The sequence below is a fragment of the Protomyctophum bolini genome (assembly GCF_963924005.1).
Source record: "Protomyctophum bolini genome assembly, chromosome: 2".
Lineage (NCBI taxonomy): Eukaryota > Metazoa > Chordata > Actinopteri > Myctophiformes > Myctophidae > Protomyctophum > Protomyctophum bolini.
Window position 1 is genome coordinate 32,659,408 of NC_137863.1, and position 22,074 is coordinate 32,681,481.

General features: G+C 42.0%; 1 protein-coding gene across 1 annotated transcript in view; it reads right to left on the reverse strand.

Moving 5' to 3' along the window:
* syn2b (synapsin IIb) overlaps positions 1-22,074 on the reverse strand; it is a gene marked incomplete at both ends in the record, with an annotated part of 104,464 nt that overhangs the window by 38,601 nt on the left and 43,789 nt on the right. Inside the window, 4 exons of the mRNA XM_080790466.1 lie at positions 439-528; positions 921-1,077; positions 7,830-7,921; positions 10,195-10,252. Of these exons, the coding sequence (XP_080646592.1) occupies positions 439-528; positions 921-1,077; positions 7,830-7,921; positions 10,195-10,252 (397 nt within the window). The remainder of the gene's footprint in view (positions 1-438; positions 529-920; positions 1,078-7,829; positions 7,922-10,194; positions 10,253-22,074) is intronic.

The window sequence follows — 22,074 nt, forward strand, 5'->3', positions numbered from 1 at the left end:
ACACTCACTCCAGAGGGCCACTATATTTCCACACTCACTCCAGAGGGCCACTATATTTCCACACTCACTCCAGAGGGCCACTATATTTCCACACTCACTCCAGAGGGCCACTATATTGCCACACTCACTCCAGAGGGCCACTATATCTCCACACTCACTACAGAGGGCCACTATATTTCCTGAAAAGTAACACATTTATTTCATTTCAAATGCATTTAGTTACATAGTTATGTTAACTTTATGAACTAAATATAAATTCATTGGACATATCTGTGGCCTGCAGATATATGCATTAACTGAGGGTGGGGGGCCGCATGTGGTCCCCCAGTTGCCCTAGAAGGTCTGATCACTCTTACCATGTCCTTGTGGTTAGAGTAGAAGGTCTGATCATTCTTACCATGTCCTTGTGGTTAGGGTAGAAGGTCTGATCATTCTTACCATGTCCTTGTGGTTAGGGTAGAAGGTCTGATCCATCAGCGGGAATTTATCTGAGCCCAGTCTCTTCTGGCTGTTGATCAGCTGGCCAAACTGGAGAGAAACAGGGGAAGAGGTTCAGGTTCAGGTTTATTTACCATTATGTATAAATAATGTGACCAGATTTGACTGAGGAGAAAAACGTTATGTTTTCTTTTTTTAATCCAAATGAGTTAATAGCACAGGCATACTCTTCACATATTAGAGCATGTCTGAAATAAGTGTCAGAGCTGAAATCAACATGTAAATATAAAATAAATGCTTAAACATGTAGCTAGGTGTAATGTTAGAGAGCAAAGATTTGACTTAAAAACATTAGCTCTGAAAGAATATATATTCAAAGATTTGCGACACATTTTCAGGATTTTTCTAAAGTATAACATTAAACGTTAAGTGAAACGCTACAAGGGGTTCCCGTCCTGAACGGGTTAGTTAAGCACACTTACGGCCCACGGCTTGTCACTGAGGTTGTAGATGGACTCCAGGGAGTTGACCGAGGGGACGCCGGCGTACTGCAGCCCGATGATCATGTTCTTGAAGTCCTGGTTCTGGGCCATGCTGAAGGCGTGCTGGCGCACCAGGACGAAGTCAGGCCGGAATGACCTGCATCATGCATGCATGGCAGGGAGAGGAGAGGAGAGCGGAGATAAATATCACATCAAATCAAATCACGTATATGCTAGTATTCATACTAGGACATTTCTTACTTGGTATTTCATTTACATTCATTGCATTCATTCTGAATAATTATTTTATTACCAAATAAGAGCCAAACAGATGAACAGAGGAGCAGGTGTTTGAATAATATGGGCTTATTGCTGCACGCAATTCATCAGAGACACATATATATACAGTACGAGGAGGCGGTGTCGGGCCGAGGGCAGCGGATGCCTACTACATGTTGCACAGAAGACCCAGCAGCAGTTAGCCTATATATTTAATCTATTATCATATGAGTGCAAAGGATAAACTAGGCCGTCTTTCCCCGAATAATGTATCAGAACACTGTTGTCAGGGCCTTTCTGCGGTTCTCCCCGTGTCCCCCTAGGGTAGGTAACCTCACAAAAACATGCAGTAATCCTGGTCTCTAAACTGCCTCCCCCTGGCCAGCCTGTTGTCAGTGTGTGTAATGCTATACATTATGCACAAGCTAAAACCAACGAGCTGCTGTTTATGGTAGACACTGGACAGGAGAGAATATGGATTAACATTACAGTTAATTCAGTATCAACCTGAGAGAGAAGACATATACTGTGGAGGCGTGTGGCGGTGTGACATTATCCTCAATATTTATATCCGGAAGTTAGTGGCAAAAAAATCTTGACAACCCATACATCCAAAAAGGAAAGTCCTATCGGATTGCATTAAACAACAATAAACAATGTTAAAGTCACGTGCCACTCACTTTATGCATATAAAATACGCATACCCTCTATTCCAAATGGTAAAAAGCAAAGGTTTCGATCCTAAGACCATCGTCAGTGCTATCTCATTCACCTGTATGACATTTTCTGAAATCTACAGTATGTATTTATGGCAGAAGTACTCTGTCCATGGGGATCAAATATGCTACAGATTTGGAAATTGGGTGTCATCAGCATATACTGTAACAATTCAATGTTGTGCTTTCTAATGACACAGACACTGAGAATAATGGGCCCAAGATGGAGCCTTGGGGAACACCACAGGTCATCTCTACTTTTCCTGAGGAATCACCTCATGCAAAAAGGAAATATCACCTGGTCAAATGAAGTCCTGAACCACTGGAGAACAGACCAACACAGTTCTCAAGTCCGTCCAAAAGGATATTATGAAGAGAACAAAGACAGAGAGCATCGGTGTTCACTCTAAGATCATTTAATACCTTTGACTAGGACAGTCGCTGTGCTCTGGGTGAGTGATCGCTCAAAGAGCTGTTATTACATTTGCACTGGCTTTAGAACAAACAACATCAAAGTTCCAAAGGCTTTGTGCTGTATGTCATCTGTCCAGATTCTGTCCAAACGGGAAATATTACATTCCACATCTGAGAATGAGTTGAAATCTGATTTTTGCTAAATGTAGCCTCGTCTATTCAAAGTGACTTGCAGAAAGGTCAATAACTGGGCACGTACAGCTCTGATAAATTGGACAGCCTTGGCTTCACCCGTGTCTGAGAGATTTGTGTTTCTGTGGTGGAGAACATGGGGAGATGACTTGTAACAAAGGTTACGGGTCAAGGTTCGAAACCCACATAGAAAGGAGAGATACTGCTTTCTCTCCCTATAGAGCCCATAAACAGACATAAAGACAAAAAAATACGGAGAATGAAGTCGACGACAGACAGATGGATGAAAGTTGTTCCAGAGTACAGAGTACAGAATACAGCATCGCAGTCATGGGCCCTGAGCTGAGACCCATGCAATGCATGTATACCCAGCAGCCTCACGGCTTGTGGAACTAACTAACACCACTGTTACAGGCTCTTATACAACACAAGACAGAGACATCAAAGGGAAAATGCAAAGGTGGTCTCAACCCCCCTGTACCAAATTGTCAACATGTCTGTGTCCCTATAAGGTAATGGTCAAGTCACAGAGCTAGGAAGCACAGTAGGTGTCCTAACATGTATAGCAAACAACCCCCAACCATTTGTTTGTGGTCATCAAGTTAGTGGCCACTGGCTATTCTGAGATTCCTAGCCTGCTAAGGACCCTGTGTCACTCATGACATATTTGCCCAGCTGAGAGACAATGTAATGTCACACTATAAACAGTTATTTAAGCTATATTAATGTGAATTGTGGTTCCAGATACCACAGCCACAACAAGTGTATTGTTGTTGTTTTCTTGTATCCAGCCCCCCAGTCACCAGAAGGGGTAAAGATAAGTCAAGGTGGCTACATGTGTTCTTCAACTTGTATTGGAATAAATGTCAACTAGACTGTGGTCACACAAATTACATTATACAGCAGTCAATAGTCAGTCAATTCTCTCCGGTTACAACGGATATATCTGTCCCCTTAGTATTCTCCCGTTATAAGGAATGCTTCACCACAAAGCAGATACTGTGCTCTTCATATGATATGGTCATCTATGTCATTTTGCTCTACAGCCTATATGGTTATATGTATTTATTTACTTACAAGGGGACAATGCACATCAATCAACAGTACAATACAATACAATACAATACAATACAATACAATACAATACAAGTAAGACACCTGAGGGTGAGAAGCGACTTTGCCCTTTGGGGCGAGGTCGTGTGCACGTATCCGCCTCGTTGACGGCAGACTGCTGGGCGAGCGCTGGCGCTTTGGCATGGGGGGTCAGATCAACATGGAATTAATTCTGTACTGGCCATATAAGGAGCATGTCTTGAGTGTACAGGGTTTGATGAGGTCAGATCAACATATGGAATGTCAGAACAGGTCAGCTCCATACAGTACATGGAGATCTAAGGGTGGCAGCGGGGACATTATCTTAAGTGTACAGAGTTTGTTGAGGGCCCAGGTAGGGCCGGGCCTTCATTTTCGGGCCTGTTGAGAACTAGTTTTCGCCGGCTGCCAGGCGTGGCTGCACTAATAACTTTGGGGCAGGCCCGTCTAGAGTTTGAAATTTAAATGGACAGGTATAAGTCAAGAGGAAGGATGGATGGGGAAGGATAAACATATGGAAATTCTGACATATATCCATATATGGAGATCTAAGGGTTTGAGGTAGGCAGATGTAGAGTTTCTGGCCAATATTGATGACATCAGAGAGCTCCATATATGGGCTCAACTGTGACAGCAGCTCGCATTTACTATGACATCAGGGTCTGGGCACCATATATGGTGACCGACCAACACACTGACGGGAAATGCACAATTCCATAGTTAACTGCAACCTTTGGTCGCAACAATACAATACAATACAACGCAAGGCAAGGCAAGGCAAGGCAATGCAACATCAAAACAAGTTATTTTTTTAAATAAAATAGCAACAAACGTTACTGAAGGAAACCCTGGTACTCTCTTAATTCAGTAGAAAGACTGTTCCAGCAGTGGGATCCGAGCTCTAACAGAGAAGACTGCCCATGCTGTCTTTTCATTACTCCATCCACCTCCTGCTGTTCTGACATTTTCATCAAGAAAGTCAGCGGAATGGTTTTCTTGCGGGGCATATCAAGCCTTACGATGTGCCTTCTGTTGTTGGTATGAAGCCTAATAAACGTTACGGTAGCGGGGCTGGGTAAAAGCCTTTAAACAGGGGACACTTTGTTATACGGTCCGTCATCACAGTGGCTTCTTCAAATCACTGCTGGGTTCTGTCAGTGAAAGAGACAGATGGAGATGGAGCACGACGCCTGTTGTCGTTGCTTTTGTCTCGGCGTATGTGTGCATGAGCAAGTGGGAATGTGAGGGAGAGAGAGAGAGAGAGAGAGAGAGAGAGAGAGAGAGAGAGAGAGAGAATGCGGGGTGAGAAAAGAGAGATGGGAGTGTGGGAGACGGGGATAGCCATCGCCGAGGGGGGAAATAGATGGAGAGAGAAAAAAGGGTGAGACGGGGAGATAAAGAGAGAGAGAGCAAAAGAGAAAGGGGGAGCACGAGTGAGGGAGATAGTGAGTGAGAGAGAGAGAGAGAGAGAGAGAGAGAGAGTAAACTCTGGCACAGTTTGACTACGACCAACTCCTTGTGCTATCAGAATATTAATTAGACTCTGTGGAACTGGGAGAGAAGGATATAGGGGTGCACAACGATTCATACAGCATGTGGAACTATTCATGCGTACATATCTCGTGTGTGTGCGCCTCTGTCTGTCTGTCTGTCTGTCTGTGTGCGTTTGCAAGTCTAGAGAAAAACTCAGTTTAGTATTACAGCATGTAAACTTTAAAGATCCTCACATTAACCACTTAAAAGCAACAGTTAACAAACATCATTACCCACAGTCCACAGTGTGTGTGTGTGTGTGTGTGTGTGTGTGTGTGTGTGTGTGTGTGTGTGTGTGTGTGTGTGTGTGTGTGTGTGTGTACTTCAATCACACAATATCTCACACTCAAACCTGAAATGATTAGCGTACGCCGAGCCTCAGAGAGGAGAGATTACGAGGTTCTATTATTATAATCCAAAACAATTATATTCTCTCATTAGCGTTTTTGTTTTTCTTGTCGACCAGCAAAGATAACGCAAAGTTAAAACGAGGACATGTTTTTCCGCCATCTACTGCAGCTGGTGCACACATTACATTTAGGCTCTGCACTTTGATCTGAACTCGTTGTGGCAGATCGAGGCTGGATGAGGATGGGCCCTGTGATCCCCAAAGGCCATCATGATTTATTATATTTCATTTTGTATTTTTTTGAGGGGCACTACATCCCTAACCTGACTCCGCCAGCTTGGGGCAGTATTGAGTTCACAAGTTCCCTCCTCCTGCCTGGATCTGGGCTCTCTCAGGCAGAAACGATAAACCGGAAGCAGCGAGACAACAATCTGAAATCTCCATAATAATTTTGAGTTGTAGTCCTGTTAGGTTGTGTTTACATTTGCGCTGTGGCACAGCTTCAATACGTCATCAGTATCGCGTTGATCCTGCCTCTAGCGGCCGCATTCGGCCGCATATCTCTTCCGGTCAGAAATGGCTCGGAGTGCATCGTCTCTGCCCGAGAGGGACCAGATGGGAACTCACTGCTGCCACCAGCTGGCGGAGTCAGGTTACTATATCCCCTCTGAACGGCTTTTGAAATTATGTCATATGGGCTCGACTTCTTTTTGTTTAGAGCACTTTAAACAAACAAAGAGTACAGCCAAGTCTACGGACCTTTTATAAAGTAACAAAAAACAAGACATGATGACAGTCATATTTGTCAGGTGAAAGAAGCGTTGTGTTCTTGTCTCCGTTGTGTTCTATTATTTCAGTAACGTGTATGTCTGTGTGTGACAACCTCGCGGCCGTTGTTTGCGTTTGTTTGCGACGTTCTGTTCGTGGTTCAATGACTGTGTTTTGCTGTGGCTTTTCTGCTGTCTATCCATGCAGATTGTGTAGACTTCTTGTAAATTAACTAATGAAGATGTTTAACAATATAGGCCAACAACTCTTGAGTGTAAAATGATTTACGCTCTCAAAAGTTAAAGGTCTATACAGGTCCATTTGGTGATAATAAGCGTTTAATGACAACAAACATTGTCCATTTCAACAAAGGAATTCCGGTGTTAACGCTACCGTAAAAAAATAGCATTTTGCATCATATGCAACATGTGAAGAACAGGAAGAGAGAAAGCGACAGAATGACTGGCCCCCATCTGGTAGCTCATAATATAGCATCTGTTGTTGCTTCAAGTTGCGCTCGCTGCGCGGCTGGCTGCAGTGTGGTGCGGGTCAGAGTATTCCCATTGGCTTATAGGTGGTGTTTTAGTGTATGGGGTCAGACTCCCATTGGCTTATAGGTGGTGTTTTAGTGTATGGGGTCAGACTCGCATTGGTTTAGGCAGCATTAGGATGATGATGACTGATGAAGACTAGGAGCCAAGGTCGCTATTAAAAAAACGGGCCTGTTATTTGTCTGGTTTTCACCTGAAAAAAAGTTCTTAAACTCAAAAATAATACGGTCAAAAAACCATGTCGCTCTGACCGTGAGCATCAAATGAGGCTTGTGTGTTGATATTATACGGCTGGGAGATATGACTTCAAATCAATATCACGATTATGTCAAAGTTTAAACTCTATTGCATACTAGAATATAGTATAGATCTATCTATTTTTCTACTCTTACTGTACACAGCACCATAGTAAAACTGATTATAATACAGGCCTTGCAGCAGTTAATCAGATCCATCGATAAAAACATCTCTGTTGCTGTTTTGCATTTCTGTCTAATAAACTATTCAATCAATCAATCATATTTTGTTATTGGTTCTAAATATCGGTGATATATCGGTTTTCAGTTAATTGCCAAGCTAGACTGTCCAATATCTCAGGCTGTAGTGTCAACATGACTGTGTGTGTGTGTGTGTGTGTGTGTGTGTGTGTGTGTGTGTGTGTGTGTGTGTGTGTGTGTGTGTGTTTGTGTGTGTGTGCGTGCGTGCGACATTGTGTTGTAGGACCAACCCCTCATAAAGCCTAATTACAGGGCAGGGATGGTGCTGCAGACTCAGGATGCCCTCCCTGTTCATTTCCTGTTGGCTTTGGTAGCGAGTGGGTTGAATCACCGTGACTTTTACAGCCTTGCGTAAATCACTGCCATGAGCATTCGTCCATGCAGGACATCGGTTTGTGGCACTGAGGTTTGCGGTGCATTTGCGTCATTGGGTGTGTCATTCATAGTGTATATTGCCATTGTCTTTAACACGTGTGTGTGTGTGTGTGTGTGTGTGTGTATTGGGGGTCCTTACTGACCTGACAACTCTGGTCCCATTCCTGATGACCTGCATGTCCACATTGCATATCCCACTGGACTGAGAGACGAGGTTAATCTCTGAGAATTCAGCCTGGAGAGATACAGAGACGGCATGGGTTATAAAATGTTCAGGTTTCATCAGCTCATTTCCCTAGTTCATCTGGCCATAATACAATTATACAGTAGAGGCATTACAATCGCATTTATAATGCATTATCATAGGCAGATACTTTTATATTTATAACAGATACTTTTTGTATTCTTGCTGTTATCCAATATCACCATGGCCGCCCTAGTGTAGTGGTTAGAGCATAATTATGCCTTTCATGCGAGAGGCTGTGGGTTCGAACGCTTCCTGGGGTCGACGTCATGCATACGGTCGCAACGGTTCCCAACGCCAAATCAAATGGGTTCAGATCTAAGCCAAGTCTCCCGAGGAGCTGCGTCGGTAGAGCGAGCATGGTTCCATCCTCAGGTTGAGTACAGAGTGACGTAGAGGGTGCGCTGTGACTGGCCAGTCGCTGTGATTGACAGCCTACACCTAAACCTAACCCTAACCTTAACCTCAGTAAAACTATACCTAAACCTAACCTTCACCGCAGTAAAACTATACCTAAACCTAACCTTAACCTCAGTAAAACTATACGTAAACCTAACCTCAGTAAAACTAACGCAGTGGCTGGGGGCGTTTCTAAGAACCTGGAAGAACGACGGAATCCGAAGACAATTCCCTCCTCGCGTCTGAAGCCTGTCCTGCATGGGGAAGGTATCCGGACTGTTGTTATCCATTATCCAATATACAACAGGTCGTTTCGAGGAAGCAATCTGATTGGTTGAGGATCAAACTTCAGTGGATCACTTCAGTGATGCTTGCGGAACTCGACTTTGTCTTGTTCCTTACCGCATCACTGTCGTAGCAATAATCACGTTAAACCACACCCTCTCGTGTAATATTGCTTAAATATCACCCATTGAATCACTTTAGCTTTCCGTCTATCATTTAGCTCCCTGATTTAAAACCGAAAAAATGTATCCCTGCACTGCAGCAGTATCCTTTACAAACTTTGTCTTTCTGTAAGGAAGAACCAGCATTGATACAGTACTTGTTTATTTATAAAGCCCTTCTGGGCATTTATGGTTTATAATTTATTAAAGCCCTTCTAGGCATTTGATCATCCTTCACTCCTACTGTAAGGAAGAAGCTAGTCAACACCTTCTCACAGGAATATGTTGTCCTCCATCCCAGCAGCTACAGCTCATTACATGTGCTTTTTAAATTCAGTTCCCCTCAGACATAAACTTCAGCTGGCACTCAAGACTGGACTCACCCGGGGCAGCTTAAATGTTGTGGATATTTGAATGTGTTTTTGTACCGTTTTATCGATTACTGTGTTATGTTCTGACTGTAAAAGGTTTGATCCATTACTGTGTTATGTTGTGCTGCCTGTAAAAGGTTTTATCCATTACTGTGTTATGTTGTGCTGCCTGTAAAAGGTTTGATCCATTACTGAGTTATGTTGTGCTGCCTGTAAAAGGTTTTATCCATTACTGAGTTATGTTGTGCTGCCTGTAAAAGGTTTTATCCATTACTGAGTTATGTTGTGCTGCCTGTAAAAGGTTTTATCCATTACTGTGTTATGTTGTGCTGCCTGTAAAAGGTTTGATCCATTACTGTGTTATGTTGTGCTGCCTGTAAAAGGTTTGATCCATTACTGTGTTATGTTGTGCTGCCTGTAAAAGGTTTGATCCATGTTGTGCTGCCTAGTGTAAAAAGGTGCTTTTTGTGTGCAGCTTTCTCGGCCATGCAGGCTCAAGCCCATCACACACCGTCTGCGACCGTCTGCGGCGCGGCGCGTTGCTGCGCGGCGCGGCCTGGAAAATAGAACTGTGTTCTATCGGCGCGCCAGGCGGCGCCGCGCGAGCCGGTGTGCGATGGGCTTCATTGAAAATAATGGAGGCGGCTGTGTCCGCCGCGCAGCGCAGCCGGTGTGTGGTGGGCTTTACATGCATGATCCGATGTCAATCGCAAAGTGATGGCTGTGGTTAAAATAAAGGACAACTTTAATTTTAGGTTGTTATTAGAGAAAGTAACATGGTCCTAAATATGTATTGTTTTACAAAAGAATATGGTGATTTATTTTTTATTATTTACTATAGTCCTACTAGACCCCAAGAAATTATATCTAGCCACAAAATATCACAGGATCTATTGAATGTGACAAACTGACATATTGAGCCAAGACACACAGTATGACATCCTACCTTCACATTCAGTAGATCCTGTTCAGGGCTTCTGTCATCGTCACAGGTACATCATAAATAATAATACAACATGCAGTTTCAAGGAAGCAGGAAGTGTTATACCTGTTCCACTCTGATGTCATAGTCCCCAAGAACCTTTTTACCCCGGAATACTTTGGCCCTGGAAGAGAAGAGAAGAGAAGAGAAGAGAAGAGGGTCAAAAGTCACTTTCATGGCATTTCAAAAAAACTTTTGTTAATTTCATCGTCTACTCAGTCTTATGTGAACACCCCAGACAGTTTTTAAGTTTCCCGATTCAGTATTTAGACTCCAGTTTAACCATGATAGATTCAATGAAAATTCCTGTCCTATTTTTATAGTGACTGATAATATTATTTAGATTTTTTTTGTCTCCTCCGTCGTGCAGCATAATCGGCCTCCTCCTCATTCTTTTCCGAAAACAATATTATTGTTTTCGACGAATCATGATTAAAATATAGAAGTCACAATGGGTTTGTATAAGATGGTGGGAGGGCAGTAAAATTAATATCAAATATCTAAATAGCCTACTGAATCGGGTAAGTAGGGCATGCCTGTAGCGTGAGAAGTACAACCCCGGGCCTGGACATGACGCTAGTAAGTCGCAGGAAATTACCCCCAATCCATCCCTTGATGCTGAATGCCAAGCAGAGAGTGTTTGGTATGACCCGGCTGGGGATTGAACCCCAGTCTCTCAGACCCAGGGCGGACACTCAACCGGTACTGAATCCGGTGTTCATACAGTATAAGACTGAGTAGACGAGAGTATTATATCGTACTACTCAGCCTTATAGCTCCTTTCCCTGGGCTCTAGTAAGAATGTCCCAGCATGCTCCCTGGCTGTTTGGCAGGCGTTTGGTACACAGCAGGCGGCCGGCCGGCCCGCCTGTCATGCTGTGTACAGGTTTTCTGACGCTCCTTTATTTCTACAGCATGAGACCAGCTGGGACTATAACAGCAATACATAGATCCAGTCAGTAACAGTGTTGATTTCGTCGACTAATATACTATGACAAAAAATGTTGATGACCAGCGACACCTTTTCTATACTCGTGTATATTCCCTTGAGTAGAAAAACTTCACAGGACTCCGATGTAAAAAATGTCAGAGCAAGATTTATTCCAAAAAATGTGTTCCCTAATAGAGAAGTAATCAAAGGCAAGCTCTCAAACTCAAAAATATACTACGGTCAAAAAAAACCTGTCGCTCTTACCTTGTCTTGTGCACAAACTGACTGTACTGCTCTGCACACTCAAGTGGCAATTAACCCAATCTGCCCTGCACACACTGAAACGTGGCTCCCACATAAGCCATGATGACTAAAACTATGACTAAATATTCTGACAATTTCGTCAACAAATAAAAACTACCGGTAGACTAAAATGTTAGGAAGGGACTAATGGACAAGAGATCCAGTATAAGTCATTTTACACTTGGTTACATGCTGAAAATTGCAGATCTACAAGCTCACAACGCGTCACAGCGTGACGCGTTGTGAGCTTGTAGATCAGCAATTTTTAGCAAGTGTAAAACAGTCATTACGATGGCAACTGTAGATTTAGTATATATCTTATGACATTTAGTCGACTAAAACTAGACTAATACTAACACATTCCAGGTGACTAAAATGTGACTGAAACTAAATAAAAACTATTGAAGAGACTATTACTAAAACTAAAATCTGAATTTGCTGACAAAAACAACACTGAGCAGTAATCAAAGAGAAATGTATTTCCCCCCACAATATATATATATATATATATATATATATATATATATATATATATATAAAATTTACTTCATTCATTCTTTCATTCACAGAGCAATCACATCACGTATAGTAAATCCTTCCATCTATACTTCAAACTTTGATCCGCGTCCATCAGAAAACTGTTCCTGAGTCATGTAGAGTACAAGTTCCGCTTGAATGACTATATAAGATATCACATTCCTTGCATGTTTTCTCCTAACTTTAATAATTTTGGAGCAAGTGAAAGAAACCTCCCATCCCATTTAAACACCACAGTATCTATGTAGGTGCATGAACGTCCTAGACAGTGTATAGTTTCAAACACTATCCCTAACACAATAAAGATTTGAGTTGTTACACGCAGCTGATCCTGGTTTGTGCTGCCCTCTACTGGACATTTGTTTAGCCATGGAGACATCTATAGAAGAAAATGGATGCTCAGTGCCAGTGTTGTTTTTCTATTTTAGTTTTAGTCATAGTCTCTTGAAACATTTTCGTTTAGTTTGTCACATTTTAGTCACCCGGAATGTTTTAGTGTTAGTCTAGTTTTAGTCGACTACATGTCATAAGATTTTAGTCGACTAAATCCAAGGGTGATTCAGTCAACTAAAATGTCTTTTGGCAGGCCTTGATGCCGTCGCAATGACTGATTTTACACTTGCTGAAAATAGCCCATCTACATTGTGAGCTTGTAGATCGGCTATTTTCAGCATAGAACCAAGTGTATAATGACTTATACTGGATCTCTTGTCCACTAGTCCCTTCCTAACATTTTAGTCTAGTTTTTATTTGTTGACGAAATTGTCATTATATTTAGTCTTAGTTTTAGTCATCATAGCTTAGTTTTCATTTTGTTTCCATTTAGTTTAGTGAAAAAAGGTATAGTCGGCGAACATTTTTCGTCATAGTTTTAGTCGACAAAATCAACACTGCTAAGTACATGCACCACGAGTACCTTTTACCTTTCGGCAAGACCTTGTCTTTACAGGGAAATATAAACCAGGCTTTACAGATCAAATCCAATAGAGTATACAGCAGATCAATATGTGGCAATACTCGAACACCCCAGGCTGGGTATAGCTAATGCACAGTATAATATATATATATATTATATATATATATATATATATATATATATATATATATATATATATATATATATATATTATTGATATTAAATATCCATTAACCCATTTAGACCCGAGGACGATTCTACGAATGCCTTCTAAACAATGACAGTTTTCTCATGTTTCTGTCATTTGTTCTCAAACATTTTCATGTCAAGGACCCCCAAAAATATATGTGATTGGCCAACGATAACAATATGTTGTTCCAGGGACCTTCCCACAGAAGTAAATATGAGTTCAAAACTTTCGCTCTGAAAGAATATCTATTCAAAGATTTGCACTACATTTTCACGATTTTTCAAAAATAGCAGACCTACAGCTTGTAGATCTGCGATTTTTCAACAGCTAAAGTACAACATAATGCTTAAAACACCAACAGGGGTTCCCGTTCTGAATGGATTAAGAGGGTCTGCTAAATGCCTAAATTGTAAATTGTCGGACAGACAAAGGATGTGAACGGAGAATTGGTTGGCGGAGGCATACATACATGCATATAGCCTATGCAGTATTTCTCTGCCTTCTGGAGGAAAACCACCTTGAAGGTGAGGCTGGGATAATAAATAACCCTGCATTTCACTACAGATCTCTGCCAGTGCTAGGCGTAGGCGGTGTGTTAGAATATGCCATTTCCACCTGAGAGAGAGCTAGTGATTATGTTGGTTATGTCATTTTGATAATGCCAATGATTGTAACCTTGGCTTTGACATTTTCATATCAGCGGCGCAAAATACTGTATACATTCCAAGCAAGTTTCATGAAAATCCACCCATTGTTTTTTTACAGTAGTACATGTGACAATTAACCTTGTAAGCCTTCAGGAGTATGTCACATTTCCTCAATGGTAAATGGTGCATTTATATAGCGCCTTTATCCAAGGCGCTTTACATAGATGGTGCATTACATTCACCCATTCACACACCCATTCATACACCGATTGCGGCGGAAGCCATGCCAGGTACCAACCAGCACATCGGGAGAAATTCAGTGTCTTGCTCAAGGACACTTCGACATGTAGACAGGAGGAGCCGGGATTCGAACCGCCGACCCATGGATCATTGGACGACCTGCTCTACCTCCTGAGCCACATGGGAACGTTATTACAGGAACAAGCAAAACCATATTTAGCTTATACTGTTGCTCACCTTTACCAAGTTCAAAACTGTAAAAAATTAATCTGACTTTGAGTCCAAACAAACCAAAAAAAAAAAAAGAATGCTCCAACGCAAAACACTTCCCTGACAGAAACGGATGGCTTTCATCTCTCCTCAAGGCTGGAACATTTCACACTTGACAAGATAAAAACATTCTAGATGGGTCTAAGTGTATTTCCTGTTGCAGTGTTTTGTGCATGCATGAATATCAGTAGCAGGCAGGAAATCAACTTGAACCCGAGATGTTCTCCCTAGCAATGCGATTCCAATGACAATGAGCTCTAACAAATGTATACAAAAACAGCGTACCCTTGGAAGATAAATACTAAACCTGAGTGACAATTAAGTAATCCCTGTGCCCCTGAGCTAAACAGACAGCCTATATGCAATGGAACAGTACAGTATAATTGCCTTTGTAAAATACATTTTACAAATCAACACTTTAAATGACTGGTACCAAAGTTAAGTTGATTCCATCTAAATGCAGTTAACTATCAGACAGTGTTGTTTTTGGCAGCAAGTTTTAGTCATAGTCTCTTCAATAGTTTATTTAGTTTTAGTCACATTTTAGTCACCTAGAATGTCTTAGTGTTAGTCTAGTTTTAGTTGACTAAATATCATTTTAATTCAACATTTTGGTTTTAAGATGTTGGAAAGCATGAGTGTCTATTTCAAACAAAGTGTTTTTTGACTGGGGGGTCATATTTTGACAGCAGTATCAGGATGTATTAGGATGTTGATAATTGATATTCATTCATCAGCCAACACTCCCCAGTCTCCACTCACAGGTAGTGGAGATGTGGTGTGTACGACATGGATTTCTAAACACATTTGTTCAACGCAAAATGCTGTGTTCAAGTTCAGGACAGGAGACTTCATTTCTGCTGCCTTCCGTCATGGCATGGGAAGGAGTGACATGGGGCTGAAGCCCCCTTTGATGCCTGTGTGAACGTCCCTGTTCTCAGTTGACACATTGCTGTCCTGGCCTGGAATGGTACCTGGGACAACCATGAGGGGCTCTGGCTCCCGAGGCGGGCTCAGCCTGCGGCCTTAGCGGAGTGGTTACGCAACTATGGCCGCAGGCTGAGCTTAGCCTATACTAGATTCAGCCCTCTTCCACCTGCCTCACATCTGGGAACCCCGGAATTTGAACCCAGGTCTCCCACGTGCAGGAAAACCAAAAATCTATACCCTTTAAGCTAGATGGAATAAACCCCTTGGCCTGCAGGACATAAAGTATTAACTTTTCGGCTTCAGGCTTCAAGGCCAACAAAAAGTGATAATACTGTATATGCTAAATGTCATCATTTTGTTAAAATGATTCATACTCAAACATCTGATCAGCTTACTCCTTCTGAAACAGCCTCCAGTCAAATGTATAAATTATTTAAAAGGGAAAGAGGGTGGGGTGTGTGTGATTTGAAAACAAATCCCACATTGCCAGCCAGTGTGTCGTAGTAGAAACCATTAAAGTTGCTAGTAGTGGGCACCATAGCAGGTGTAAATTGCTTTGTTTATTTCCCAAGGTGAGGTGTGGGTGATACTGGGATTTTACGCCCCTTCCCTTTCTCTGTAATGCCTGATTTATACTGTACTTCAGTGAAAACAGTGAGTCTACCAGCTCACTAGGGCTTTCACTTCTAGTGATTTTTACTAGTTGACTAGTTGCCTAATAGTAAATGTATTTGGTGGGCCTCGATGCCGTCGTAATGACTGTTTTTACACTGAAAATAGCAGATCTACAAGCTCACAGCGCATCGTGGATGTGACGTGTTGCGAGCTAGTAGACAGTGTTGTTGATTTGCACTTGCACGCTCTGCTTGCGCAAGTAATAATGTTCGTCGACTACCTTTTTTAAATGTTAGGAAGGGACTAGTGGACAAGAGATCCAGTATAAGTCCTTTTATAATTGGTTGCATGCTGAAAAATATTATATTTAGTCGACTAAAACTACACTAACACTAAAACATTCCAGGTGACTAAAATGTGACAAAAAACTAAATGAAAAAATAGACTAATGACTCAAACTAAAATCAAAATGTGCTGCCAAAAACCAACACTGCTAGTAGATCACCTATTTTCGGCAGTGCGTCGTGTCTCACGATGGAGCATAAATTAGACTTAACTATCCTCCCCTCGGGCCGTTGAGAACAGCTCAGCGTATATACATGAGTCATGATGGTGTGTGAGACTGAGATAAAGGTGAAACTGAATGGATCGCATTCTCTCTGATCCATGACTTAAAGTATAGCCGGAGCAGATGCATGTGAGATTAACTGCAGAGAACGGAGGGAGGGTAGTCAGCATGCGCTTGGACAATTACTCGTGACCAGGAAACAAACAATCAAAAAAAATGTCAGAGGTAGAGCATAAAATAAATTAGGTTAAATTGAAGTAAATTACATTTAATTAAATTAAATTTGTGAGGTCAAGATGTTACAAAATATCATGTGAAAGGGGATACTGAGTGCATTAGTTATTGTACATAAACCAGCCCAGAGGCTATTTTATTTATTATAGAATAATAATGAATTGCATTTTTATAGCACTTTTCAAAGCGCTTTACAACGGTTAATTCATTTATACATTGGGAGGTGAAGCTGCGACAGGTCGACGCCAGCGTCCTCACTTCCCACATTCACACCGACGGTGGCGAGCTCACACCGACTGACTCATTGGAGGCAATGTAGGGTTCAGTGGTGTTCAATATTTCATGTCAAGGACCCCCAGAAGTTTGGGCCGCCGACCCCAATTTAAAAAATATGTTGTCTCAGGGACCCACCCCCCCCCCCCCCCTCCCAGAAGCAAAGATTTGAGTTAAAATCGTTCGCTCTGAAATAATATATATTAAAAGGCACATTTCACGATTAAAAAAAAATAGCAGACCTACAAGCTTGTGGCGCGGCACTGAGCTTGTAGATCTGCTATTTTTCAATAGCTAAAGTATAACATAATGCTAAACACCAAAAGGGGTTCCCGCCCAGAATGGATTAAAGCAGAATGGTAGACAGTGTCTAGGCGCTTTAAAAGTGATGGAGCAGCAGACCTATAAATAATATCACCATAATGCAGGACCGAGAGGAAAGTGGACTCAATTATATATATATATATTATTTTTTTACTAGAATTGGGAAAACATAATTTGTTGCTGTACAGAAAAGAGACAAACTCAACTATGATATTTAAAAGAAAGTCATGGACTGAAGCAGCCCTAGAAAACAACAAATGTTGTTTGGGCATCCTGGAGAGCATTTAAGGCAAGCTGCAGGTTCTCAGCGGCAAGCTCAACCGAGTTGGCAACACCATATACAAATGTGTATTAAAAGATGTGCATAGGGTCTGAAATTGAGCTATTATTGCTGATGCAGCAGTGTAGGGCAGCAGTGTTGGAATTCAGAAGAGAATTCACTGCCTTCCAGAATTTGCCTGAGTTTCCCTGGGAGGAAGTATGCAAGTGAGTCATATGGATAAGAAGAATCAACTGACTGTGAGAAAACGCTAATGTTACTGCTGTTGAATTAGTAACATTTTTGCTAGAAACGGACTGTATCAAATATGAGTGCACTGACTGTCGTAAGCGATACAGAGACACCTCCCCAACAATATCGCAGAGACAGTTTGTTTATTTTACAAGACGATTTTAACATGACCCCTGTTATTCTCCATAGATAAAAAAAAAACCCTCTTGGAACCGGGAGATGAGCGAGTGACACCTTGAGCCATGGAAGGATTTGAGCTGTGATTGCACTGTAAGCAATAAGTTAGTAAGTGGCAACTTCTTCTGGAAATCATATAGTAGCCTATAGTCTCTACTGCGTTGGCGATATGCCCAGAATGCTAAAGGTCAGCTGATGTTTATTTAACTGCATGCTAACATGGCCGCCAGTGAAAATATCTCTGGCCAAACTCGATTTACTGTAGGCTAGAAGCCTATACATCTTGGCCATGGGGCCTGGTCCTGGCGACTCCATTCATTTGATCCAATCCCACTGCATTATTGATCATGGACACTCAGACACCAACCAATCCCTGGTTCCCTTAAGCACATGCAATCAATGCGGGGGGACGAGAGAGAGGGGGAGACCTTGGCAAGAGAGAGAGAGAGGGGGGGGGGGGGGGGGAGGCTAACGTACAGAGAGAGATGGATAAATGATTATCAGAGAGCTCAAGATAGGACAAAGAACCACTAGTGTAGAAGAAAGAAATCCATATGTTATTGATGTCAAATCATTTATGCTGTATTATCTTCTGGCATTTTACAGGCTATTCATCAATAATGTGGCAGAAAGGTTGCTTTGATTCTTGATCTATCGTGTGGATATACTGCAGCCTGCAATGGTTTTTACAGTACTAAACCCTTACTGCCGGGAGGCGGGGTGTAATAGCTACAGCTAGTACAAAGCTGAACACCACAAATGCATGTTCTGGTCCATAGCTCTAATGCAGGGGTGGGCAACTTTGACGATGGAGAGGGCCACAAAATGTCCACACTCACTAGAGGGCCACATTGCATATTACTGTCGTAGCAAAAATAGTCGATCTACAAGCTCAAAACGTGTCGCAGTGCGACGCGTTTTGAGCTAGTAGATCTATTTTTGCTATATTCTAATTTAAATCCTGAGTTATTTTTGGCTATTTTTTAATTGGAATCCTGAAAAGTTACATTTTATTTAATTTCAAATGCATTTAGTTATAGTTATGATACCTTTATGAACTAAATAAAAACAAATACATTGGACATAAAGACAGACTGAAGTAACCAAAGTGGGTCATGTTTGCATATCATTATTCTGATATTAACCTGCGGGCCACATGTGGGCCGCCAGTTGCCCATGTATGCTCTAATCAGTCTAATGCCTTCATTAAGGTCGCAACCCACGGATTGAGAACCCTGCATTAGAGCGATGGACCAGACATGTTCTGCACAGAGCATTGACTCGGCTTCTATGACATGCTTCCCCGTTTTTTATTTGGGACATTAAAACACATTAAAAAGAGATGCCTATTAAATGATTGTCCAAACTAAATCGTCTGTAAAGTGCTAGTAAAATGTAGCATGTGCTTAAATTCATATTTAGAAAATGTTTCAGATGTTAAAAATGTCTGAGATGATAGAATGGTGATGGGTGATGATAGTCATGGAAGGGGGGACTCTCTGAAAGCTTCATGGGCAAAGATAATTAACTTCAAAATCTACCAGTAAGACGCGCAAACGCGGGAAGCGAACGCAGCTCGTACATATTTGGGTTTTTTAAAGAAGTTATAATTTTTTTAAGTTATGTTTTTTTTAAGTTAAGTTTTTAGCCATAACCATATAAGGAGTCCCCAAAGCAGCTATACGTCCAAATATGGAGTGTGTTTGCGAACGCAGTGAGCACTTACTATGAGACATAGCAGATCATGTCTGTGTGTCTGTCTGTCTGTCTGTCTGTCTGTGTGTCCCCCCTTTGTGCCCATATATGGAGCTGAGTGATTTGTTTGTGATTGATGCAACACACTCCATATTTGGACGTATAGCTGCTTTGGGGACTCCTTATATGGTTATGGCTGAGTCATATGTACGAGCTGCGTTCGCTTCCCGCGTTTGCGCGTCTTACTGGTGCATCAATCACAAACAAATCACTCAGCTCCATATATGGGCACAAAGGGGGGACACACGGACACACAGACAGACATGATCTGCTAGGTCTCATAGTAAGTGCTCACTGCGTTCGCAAAAAGAAAACGGTCAAAATGACCTCTCAGACATGCTAGTGTTAAAGCACGGTGTCATCAAAAGTTGACGACCAAAATGCCATAAGGACGATTGAGCAGGACAGTCACCGTGACATCATTGAGCAGGACAGTCACCGTGACATCATATGTCCTTCTGAAGATGAAGACGCTTTAGGAGGGTATAATAATGCAGCAAGGTCATTATCTGTGATGGAGCAATCATGCACATTATGTCGTCCACAAAGGATGTCACCCTGTCCGTGTCATAGTCTCTCTCACTCTCTCTCCGTCTCTCTCAATGTGCGTGTGTGTGTGTGTGTGTGTGTGTGTGTGTGTGTGTGTGTGTGTCGCTCTTTCTGCTCTCTGCTCACTCTTCTAAAGTGCTCCAGCACAAAGACATCAATTTGAGCTTCGATCGCTGAGACGGGAAAGCAAAGAGCAATTTCATCTTCCATTGCCAGAAAGATCCCTGAGACTAAACAGTTATGTGTTTTTAAAATGTTGAAAGCGTTAGTATTCACAACAACCAGAGCTCTATAGCATATTGATTTATCTGGGTTTAGTTGTTCGCCCATCCTTGCCTTTGCCTTCTTCCACCACATGAAACATCAAAGAGCAAGCGCTTCATTCATGGCCATTTTGAAAGGAAATAGAGAAATCCCACCGCCGAGGTGGATTTGCAATGTGACTTAGCTGAGGAAAACCGTGTGCGTGCATGCGTGCGTGTGTATTACTTTGTCAGCATATTATACAAATGCAGTATACGAGACAAGACAAAAACAATATTAGGACACATGCAGCACCCGCCTAATGCCATTAGGTGTACCATAACACCAATCGTGATGTTAGATTTCACGGTACCTTTAATGTAACACAGGACCTCATGTAGAAACTACATGAAACCATCCTTTAATGTCCCTGCCCACTTTGACAGGCTGGAATGGATTAGGGTTGACGACAGAGTACAGCATCTTGCAATGGGTCTGGTCCAAAAGATTCGCTACACCACCAAGATACCCATGTACCTGTCTAAATACTTCCTTAATGTCAACGAAGTCCACACCCACAACACCAGAGGGAGTGCAACAAACCATGTACAACCCAGATTCGGCACAAACAAGGGACTAAATTATTTTCGCTCCTATGCCACCAAAATGTGGAATGCCCTACCAACATGTGAATCCCTTGACTCCTTCAAAACCGCTCTCAAAGGGCACCTACGGACGGCTGCAATTCGAAACTGAATCCCCCCTCACCCCCCCCCCCCCTTTTTCCCCTGTATATGTTTATTTTCCCCATTTGCTTCCTTTATGATGAATTCCTGTTCTGTTTTTTAACTATATAAGTGTCTATTTGAACGTCTCTAAATGTTTTGATGAATTGAACAATGTGGACCCTCTTGTAAACAAGAGTAATGCTTTATTGGGTCGTCCACTCACAGTTAACAGCCTTTGTATTGAGTTTGTGCTTGAAATGTACTGTAATTCACATAAAAACATTTATCATGAAACATGCGTAAGCTAAGAAAGTAACAGTGGAAATCTATATAATTAAACTATACATATAAACTATCTATACTACTATGCTATACATATGTACTATGACGTGCTATGACTACATACAATGCACTTATGCTGTCTACATAACGCGAGGTTAGTCACACTGAAGGGACGCTAGCCTCGCGTGGCCAGACTATGGCTTCACTCACACCTGCACAACAAATTGTTGTATAGCTGATGCATGAGACTTGTTGACTGTTGCAAGCTCGCAATTCATTTCCAATGGGAGTCACATGGTTTGAAACAACATTTTTGTTGTATGAGGGGGAGGGGGGCAGTCAAAACACAGTCGAAAGCCGTACAACAAAAAAGTTGTGTCAAACCATGTAACTTCCATTGGAAATGCATTGAGGCGGCCATGACACTTACCCTTTGTTTACATCTACCATGCAACATTGTTGTATGCTAGATGTATAGGTGTGAGGCCTAAATCACTGCAAATGCACCGAGGCAATTATTTTTTTTTCTCGCACCGGCAGGTTCATCTGTCACGCACAGGCTAAAGGAACGTGAGCAGCATATTACTGCGCTTTGTCCTGTTTTTATCATCATCAGGTGAGGATGGACCCTGAATTATTCAACAGCAGGAGAGTCAGGCGCCTGGCTTTATCTATGGTCTTTATGCCCTAAAGAAAGGCAGTTCTCCCATGACTTCACACCTC